This window comes from Lates calcarifer, linkage group LG15 (assembly GCF_001640805.2).
Source record: "Lates calcarifer isolate ASB-BC8 linkage group LG15, TLL_Latcal_v3, whole genome shotgun sequence".
Lineage (NCBI taxonomy): Eukaryota > Metazoa > Chordata > Actinopteri > Centropomidae > Lates > Lates calcarifer.
The window spans coordinates 5,168,044-5,177,672 of NC_066847.1; the positions used below are offsets into that span (position 1 = coordinate 5,168,044).

The 9,629-nt window shown below is 38.7% G+C and overlaps 1 protein-coding gene across 7 annotated transcripts in view; it reads left to right on the forward strand.

Annotated features, from left to right (window-relative positions):
- Positions 1 to 8,418, forward strand: part of syngap1b (synaptic Ras GTPase activating protein 1b) — a 129,701-nt gene extending 121,283 nt beyond the window's left edge. For 5 of the 7 annotated variants that reach the window (XM_051076016.1, XM_051076017.1, XM_051076020.1 and 2 more), the window contains one exon: positions 5,781 to 8,418. In XM_051076016.1, coding sequence (XP_050931973.1) covers positions 5,781 to 5,898 — 118 coding nt within the window. In that variant the 3' untranslated portion in view covers positions 5,899 to 8,418. Of the gene's footprint in view, positions 1 to 2,863; positions 4,378 to 5,780 lie in introns of those variants that run through there. The other 2 variants (XM_018699947.2, XM_051076018.1) reach the window with 2 other exon arrangements.
- Positions 8,419 to 9,629: the final 1,211 nt, after the last annotated feature.

Sequence of the window (9,629 nt, forward strand, 5' to 3'; positions counted from 1 at the left end):
CCCAAACTTTACATTTTTAAGACATTACCCTTCTTGGTGATAAATCTGTCTGAAAGTCTGCAGAGTATTGTGCGAATTCTCTTTTATTGTAGATTTTTTTCCCCCTCAAATACACCATATTTTTTTACCGCTGTGTTTTCCTACACACGTGAACTTACATTTCCATTCAGTTCATCCCTCCCGGCACGCCCTCAGATAAACAACAGGAATTATGGGAAATCTCCGTATCTGACCCAGTCCTTCCCCGAAGAACACTGATTAATGTGCACATGTTTTTTGTGTGTTTTCTGTGTCTTTCAATGAGTCTGTGTCTCTGATATTTATCTGTTTGTGTATGTGTTTGGCACCTGGGTGAATTATTTGGTTGAATGGTGGCGTAGGCCAGTTGTTATTGTGCGTCCGATGATGTGTGACATGCGTACCATGTTGATTTTTTTGTTTTTGCGTTACAAGTTAGGAGCTCCTCACCTGGCGAGATTAGTTGTTTTAAGTCTTACAGGGGTGTTTTTTTGTTTTGTTTTTTTAAACATTTTTAAGTAGAAATACTGATCAAACTAACACTTACAGCAGGTTTTTATTTCAAATGTGGACATGAGAAAGATATCAAAACTGATTGGAGATTGGAGGAGATGGGTAAGAACCTGTGTGTATGGTACTCTATCTGCATCATTTACTATACACCTAACATTTCAGTACTCCACCGAGTGTTTTGTGTTCCTGTCTCCAGTACTGCAGTTTCCATTAGCATAAACAACACTCTCATACCAAGTTGTAATTGAATGCACCAAGTAATCAAACACTACAGCCCTCAGTGAGTGAATCAAGTTTGGTAAGTTAAAAAAGGATGTCAGTAAACATTTTGCCATGTCTTTGTTCAGCTGCCTGATTTCTGAGTTTAATAGACATGTGTTTTGGTCTACACATGGATATTAAATGACACTGTTGGTTGTGTTTGAGAGTAATAAAACAAGTGTTATTGGAGTCATGTTACTGGCATCCTGTAACTGTCTGTACCATAGTAGATAGCTGTTCATAGCACCAGTTAGCAACTGAAAATGTTTTCATTCATTTTGGTTCTGATTGAGAAGAGAAAAGGCCTGCTAATTCACATCAAATTTTGGGGTAACTTTTTTTTCCTTTCTTCTTTTCACTTTTTCTTTAAGTGAAGTGGAAACACCTTCCACTCACAGTGGACACACCCATCAGATACAGTTTATCCAGTGATAATTTGCTTTTGATTCATTTTCTCTACTGGATGCAGACCAAACTATCTCTCCTCCTTCCTGTCTTTCCCCTCTACAGCACTTCATCCCATTCATGTTGCAGTGTCCCATACTTCATATATGTAAGCATTAAAGTGGTATCTAATAGCATACATATTTTCTAATGTTTGGGTAAAGAACAAACCTCAGTTAAATTACTGCACATACTTCCAGTGTGTTTTAGATGGCTCTGCACTCGTTTTACAGTTTCAGTAAAACAGAGTCTCTGTAATTATGTCTAGACACCACACAGCAAATGTGCCAGGCAAGATAAATCAAGTGCAATTATTTCAGGAGGTTTCAACCCAGGTCTGATGGTAAAACTGTGAATTCAGCTTTCAAAATGCTTCTATATTCAAATCATCTTGCAGTAGCTCTTGGATACATTAAGCACCATTATGAATAGAGTCCTCATAGCTGTCTATTGGCACAATAACCCAATTGTTTTCTCTTCCCACTGCTCCTACACAGACGTCAGTGAACAAGACTGGGAGTGAAGGCTTGCAAACAGACCTTGATTTATACTAATAATGAAACTAGTATTTGCATTGCTGTTATTCTGCGCCAATGTAGGTAAGAAAAGATGGCAAAACCAAACTTTAACTTAATCACTGATCAAAAGCTCCAACCCAGGATGTACACCCATGCAGCAGCTCATTGCTACACGATCGATGGGTTTGGGTTAGACTTTTTGGTTGGTGAATTGGACAGAGGTTTGGATTTCCTGCCTGTAGAATGCACCTTTATCTTGCTTTTTTGAATTTGGCGCTGAGCTCTATGTGGCTTGACTTTTTTGCATGTTTTTAATCACAAGCTGATGCTACAGTATGTGCTGTTAAGATGTTTTTGAAGCCATAAATGTAGAGTTCTTCTTCATCTTTAATTCAGGATATTTTCAGCTACGCAAGCACGCACACTGACATAGAAACTTAGTCGTTATTGAACATGATTTGTACTCATTGGCAAAGAATGACTTACTTGACTTCCTGAGTTTTCCTGCCATCTGCCACATGACAAACACCCCTTGCTTCTCATCCCGAGAGGATCAGGACCCTTTGACCTCAAGAGTTTTAATTCCTCCTTCATCCCTTCTTTCCCTGTGTCCCCTTTCCTGTGCGGCCATTTTTATTGGTGTACGTCATGCATCAACTTCGTAACTCATTTGGCTCTCTCTCTCCTCTCTGTCTCTCTCTTTCTTTCCGTGTGGTTCTTCCAATCCCTTATCACTTGTCTTTTATTTTCTAATTCTCCTCCTTACTTTGCTTCTGCCATTGCTTTTACATGTTCTCATTCCAACCGGTTCTTCCTATTTTTCAATGTTGATACTTTCCACTTCAATTCAATCACATCCTTTTCTGGTGATTTTCCTCCTTGTCTTCTCCTCCTCATCTTTATCTCACTATTCTTACTTCCTCCCACACTGTCACACCTCCTCAACATGTGATTTTTTTCCTTCTACATGTCACGTTACCTGCCTTGATTGGACACCTCCTTACAACTCCTCACATCCCTCCCATCGCTCATTGAATGGCCTCTCTTCTACGACCATCTCTCCCTGCTCCCACTCCTCTTTCCCCTCCCCTCTCTCTCTATCTCGCTAGGAGGACCAGCTTTCCTCCCTGGGTTCTGCAGACCCCGGTGTGAAAACTGAAAATGGAGGGGGAGGTGGAGGAGGAGGACAAGGAGGAGGAGGAGCGGTAACCAACGATCAAGGCCTCAGAGTCTCTTCCTCGGGCATTTCCTCTGACAGCTCGCCCCACAATGGAGTCCTCCCTCAAACCGTAGACCCTCCCTCTCTACCCACTCCTCATCTACATCCTAGTCAGAATGGAGAGCTCCGTGGCAACCAAACATCCTCCCCCATGACAACGTCACAGGCAACTGGAACCACGGCAACAGCAACTACAGGCATAGCAGAAGAAGGGGGAGTAGGTCAAACACAACACTGAGCCAAATCAGAGAGAGATGACACAAAGGAAAGGAAAACACTGTCCCCGTCTTTTCCTATTTAGCAAGACAATGCTTTGAAAAGAAATCGCCATTGATATTCTTATTCCCCGGGCAAGAGAGAGAAGAAAAGTGTGCGGGAGACAAGTAGTAATCATACAGCTACTGTACAGTGCATAACACATGAACACACAATACAAAGGGCTCTTCAATGGACACTTGTTCTCTTGATGCTCACATGGAGCTTCAGTTTGTATCAGTCTTGCAGGACAAGATAATGATACCTTATCACATACTGTTTGAATCAGTCAAACAAAGCATTTGACAAACATACCAAGCCAATATGTGAACATCTGCTCTGTGCACTCATTGCCTGTCTGTGGCTCCATGAGAAATAAATACACGTGAGGAACAAGCATTATAGAATGTCTTGCACCCCAAAGACTTCATAGTAGCCATCAGCAAAGAAGTGCTATAAACTAGCTTATAGTAACTCTTGACTCCCATGGATGTAGGAGCATTAAATATGCCTATCCTGAACACGCCAGGCTGCAAATGTGTTAGGTAGAGATGTGGCGATGTAGTCTGGCTTTCTTAGTGCCTTTGAGTGTTTTACAACAGGGTTTTCCAATAGAGATAACAGGTGGAGATCCATGTTAGCTTTGCTAGTAAGAGAAAGGATCTGTGGGCTGAAAACAGGGATTCAAAGACACAAGATCAAGCATCGTAGAGGTTTGAGTGACGGAAGAAGTTTTTGGGAACTTTCTTTTTCTTTTTTCAATCTAAGGGACTTCTTGTTTTTGGACTGAGCTCGTGCAATTTTTCTCTTCTCAATCTCAGAACCGATATGTGATAAACTGGTGCTAAACAGAAACAAAATGGTGCCATTTTCCAAGTCAAATGTCTGTGTCTGCCATAGCACTGCCTCTTTCATGAATCACTCACTGTCTTTTCTCTTTCTCTCTCTCTTAGTGGTTTGTCTTTGACAAGACTTTTTTCCCCCCAATATGTTCTGTATTTGTCTCTGTCTTTGTTCTTTGTGCATCCTGTTGTGTTCTTATGTCTGATGGGGCTGTTTGAGTTTCCATGTCTGTGTTTTAGAAGCGCCCTCCTCCAATCTCTGGTTTTATTTACAGTCAATAAAAGCAGCTCTCCAGCTCAAAATTGATGGATCAGCTATTGAACGGGTTTTTGTGGAGACCAAGCCCTTAAGTGCTATTTTCAGTTTACACAGAGCACTACTAATTTTAAGATTGAATGAAGATAGTTTGAATGAAATGGATGAATGGAGTTTATTCCAAGTCTGTTCTCCTTCAGTTAAGAAGAGTAAGTTGTGTTCAGATACAGAAGATAAGTAATGCCATTATTAATACTTTTTATTAAGAAGTACTTTTTATTTTCTCTTACAACATACACAAAAATTTATCTAAGTGCATATAAATACTAACGACAGATGTGTGTGTTTTACCGTGTTTTATTTGCTAGGATCATTTTTCATTCTCAACCACTCAACCATTTAGGTTTGCGAAGCTTGCCATTAAGTGCCTGGGATAAATATATCAAGCATCCTTTGGCCAGTAGACTAGCTAGTCATCAACCAAATGCACCTTAAAAAGCCTTGCTTAAGACATGAGAATATATTATACCCCTGATGCTTAAAAAAATTTAAGAACGTCATACTTTTTTTGGTAGTTTTTATAATTTGAAATTTCATTTCAAAATGAAAAAGTGGCATCTATATCTGAAAAAAGTTTAATAGCATTAAACCAAATTTACAATACATTTAGAGTAAACCATTAGAAATATCGTTTGATGTATTTTGGAAATTAACTCTCCAGTTTCTCATGTGTCAAATGCTGAAGTCTTTGAAATGTTTGTAACGTGTATCCATAATTCTTCATTTTGTGTATGAACTGTCTGTTGTAAGGTTTGTCTGAATGTGAATCTGTTTATGTCTCTGTAGCTTCACACACTGGTGTCGCTCTGCAACAACTCAGCTTGTTTAAACGTGAAGGTTGAAGAGTTTCACTTCAGCTTTGTGTCAGCCATTTTTCTCTTTAGAGAGAACAAATTACTTACTTTGCAGTGTCAAAGGTCAAAATGGCCAAAGCTAGTACTTCATAGGCCAGTGCTAGTAGATTAGTTTAGATTAGATTTATATTTACAGTGAATGTTTAATTGTTGAACCACCAAATGTTAATAATGCTAGCGGTCTTACACAAGAAAAGATTGTCTTCTATTTAGGGCTACTTTTTTCTTGTGAAATTACTTGTGTGACGAATGTTGGATTTAAAGCAGGGCTAGGTTTGAAACATCAGTGTCTTCTCAGAGATGTGAGATAATCCGTGATTGAGAAATTAAAATTATTGCTGTGAAAATACCTCAGTGACTCAGGTAAACAAGCAGTTGCCTCAGAGCTGAACACAAAAACTATAGAAAAGAGATGAGTCCAGCTTTGGAAAGACTGCCACCATGCAGATACTCGGTCAATAGCTATGCTTCAATAGCACCTGATCAAGCACCCTCCCCCGTTTCTTCTCTCTCTCTGTTTCCCTTTTTTTCTCCCCCTAGCCACTCTCAAAGCTTCATGGAGGACAATGTGGAACCTAATTGGCTGATGCACCATCGGCAGTCCACAGGGTGGCATGGCCAAATGTCCAGAGCCCTCTCTCGTGACGCGATTGGCTGACAAAGGGAGAACTTGGGGCATTGGTCCCATTCTCTTTGCTCAAAGGATGGTGCAGAGCCCCAGCGGACCATGTAAGGAAATGCTGGGTTTTTTTGTTTTTTTGTTTTTTTTAATCTTTACCTGGGCCCTCTCTCTCTGATTTGATAACAGGATTTTTTTAAAAGTGTGTTTGACGCCTTGTGATCGGATCTACATTTTACTTTTAAAAGGTAGGCTGGACATATATTGGCATCTGGTGGCCTGCCAAAGCATGCAAAGAACAGCTATGCAGTCTGATCAATCAGCAGAATGGAGGAACACAAAGGCCAAGGAAGGCGTGATGCTCAAAATGAGAGAGAGGGGAGGTGTATTGTGGGGTAAGATGTATTTCAAAGGTGCTTGACTTCTCTTAAAATTTCAGTCAAAGCTGATTTACTTTCAAAGCATTTATTTCCCTCTCTCTCGCTTTCTCTCGTAGTCTTTTCAAATTACCCTTTGACTCCTTTTCATCTATTCACTCTTTATCTATCTAGGATTCTCAAAGCATTATTTATCCACTTCCTTCTTACTCCATTTTAAACACACTTGATCTGTTTCTCGATTTATAGTTTTAGCTCTTCCGTTTGAATCTCTTTCAGACTTTGATTTTAAAGGAAACTAAATATGCACAGCCTAATACAACAAGTGAAACTGCTTCAGAACAAAACTCTTGCTTCAATGAAGACTTTGAAAAACCGGACAGAATGTTATTATTTATATTTCTATGATACTGCTTATTCTTACAATAGTATAAAAAAACTCTTCATCAGAAATCTTCCGGAGCAGATATTTATTTCTTGATATAGATAGATGCCTCTATCTAATGGAAGTTCATAAATAATCCATTTTATATGAACCAAGTTTTCTTACCAAGACAATCTTGTGGAGAGAATCGTTGCCCTAAAGGACTGACAAAAGGGACAAACTTGTGTTTTACCTACTCCCCTTACAACAGTTTGCACGTTGCTGTGACCTGTACCCTCCTTCCTCTTGGTTATAATCATTCAAAAACAAAAAAGAGAAAGTGGACGGATGTTTCCCGCCCAACAATCGCCATGGAGCTCTCCATTTACGGACGATGCGAAAGCCGTTGGATAAGGACATTCTTAACAGCTATTTTGTGTTCCACTTCGACTATCTGTCTGTAGGGTTTTAAACGAGCAGCGGATGAACTCTTGGTTTCAGTGTAGCCACATTTCTGCAGTCAAATTGCTGTAAAACACCCCCATTTATTTCTATAGATGGACTCCACTGACACCAATCTGAGTTGAAATCCCTGCAATTTCCACTTAAGACTGAAACAAGGACAGAGAGAGATATGTTAGAGGTTCTGCTGAAACGAGTGAATGTGTTTGTATATAAGTGTGTGTACTGGCTAAATCTTTGTGTATATACTGGATAAATGTGTATATATGGTATGTCTATGTGTATATACAGTTTGTTTGTATATGCAGAGTGTACAGTTATTTTTTCCTCTAATGTTTCTCTCTCTTTCTATGAATAGGTCTTCTCAAGTTACCAATACTGAGGCATGGAAAGGTTTTTAAATGTACTGACAGCTATCAGAGGCACTTTCTGTGCAGACTTAGAATATCAGCAAGGTCTGTCACTTAATAGCTGCATTCTTGAAGCTCTCATACAAGATGTAACTCACATAATCTTAAGCTTGCACTCATTTTCTGACCAACTAAAAAGCTTTTCTAAGTAGATTTGGGTGACCAAGCAATGTTTGTACATATATAGACTTATGACAATTTTTTTTCCAGAAACCTCCATCTGCATTTCTTTGAAAATTCTCGACCTGTTTTGAGTTATTGCGTATCTGACTTTCACTTTAGGTTCCTATGGTATATGTTTGCAACGGTTGTCATTCAGAGTTATATATTTATTCCGACAACCCTTATATATTTCTTGAAATTTTGTTCCCCAAATTCTGCCTCTCATGGAGCCTTCTAGCCTTTGCTAAGATGGGGTTAGACTGGCAAATCCTTCCATGAAAGTATACTGTCATTACTTAACATTGCTTGTTTTTGTATAGGTCCTTACTAAATAAGTGTGCCTCCCCCCCCTTATACTCTTACTAACCTTAGTACCATTAACTGCGCTGGTCACTCATCTTCATACCCCTTGACAAGCCATAGCCCCCCTCCCCCAAAACTCCTCTATTGTTGTTTTGACAGGACAGACATTTGGGGATTTTGTGTATATTAATGGAAGAGTGGTGTTGAAGAGTGTATTGCAGTTGTATATGGATTTGTTATGAATGTGGATATTCTGATCATTGAATTATTATTGTAATAATGATAATAATTATTGCCACTTTGATTTTGTTGATTAATTCCTTTGATGCGGTTGATGAAGATGCCATTGTTCCTCTTTTTTTTTTTTTTTTTTTTTTTTTGGAATACACCGGAATTTATATTTTTCGGGTGGGTGAATCTGGAGATAGAAATACGTAAATAAATTAATAAATAAACAAATAATTAAATTCTTAACTTGCCATGGAGATGTGTGTTCTGTTTCTGCACTGATTCGGGCAGCTCTCAAAGGATCCGTCCATCTATTTTAGATTAAAGCGTTAGTGTGGTGATAGTCTCTAGTCAACAAATCCCATGAAAACACTAAAACCAACACTGAATTTAACTTATTCCTCTTTGTTGTTGTCCACATTGTTGCTTGGTAGACATGTTCCTTCATCTGGATGGATTTGACGTCTGTAGTTTATCTTGAGTCACTCCTAGATACACTGTCCTGCTGCTGCAAATACTCATTAGTGCAGCAAATATGTGTAAATTTGCAGCAAAAAATATTCCCCAAAAAATATATAAAACTACATTGAGCAGCTGCAGCCACAGAAAGGTTTGGTAAGTCAGAAAGTATTCAGACGTGGACAATTCCCTGCTGGCTTGGGCCTTTTCATGGGATTTGTTGACAATAACACAAATATAGAATAATGAGAGCCTTACCCTTTAAAGTAGGAAACATGGCTTACTTATTGTCTGAAACTAATGTTTGCAATCTTATAAATCTCCATAAACTAACATTTATTTTCATCATTTATTATTCTGTCAGTTATCTTCCAACTTAGCTGATTAACTGTTTAATTCATGAAATGTCAGAAAATAGTGAAAGATGCCTTGTACAATTTTCCTGGAGCCCCAAGTGACATCTTTAAATTGCTGATGTTGTCCAACAAATAGTCCAAAACCCCAAAATATTTATTTTACAATCAGTTAAGACAGAAAGAAGCAGAGACTTCACATGATGTTGGGGCATTTACTTGATAAATACCTTAGATGATCAAAAATTGTTATAAACTAAGCTTTAGTCGATCAATTAACTGATTAATTGACTCATTGTGAGAGCATTGTGCTTCATGTATAGGGCTCACAGTATGCATCATGAACTGTACAAGAAAACAAATGATCTATCAAGTCAAAAATTCTGAACATTATAGTCGAATACTTACTGAAAACAAACACTGTATCCTGTATGGATAGAAACTTAGTGCAGTAGTAGTTGTATCTTTCCTCCAATGTTTCATTCATTCTCTAGACCTACAAGCTCATTCACACTAATATTTGCTCACAGGTAAGTATGCATGCCTGGGGGTTGCATCAGTGCCTGCTCATCTGGTTGTCCACACATTTTTTGCATGTCAGGACTGTAATTCTTGTCTTGGTGAGCAGAGCAGATCATTTCCTCACACTCTC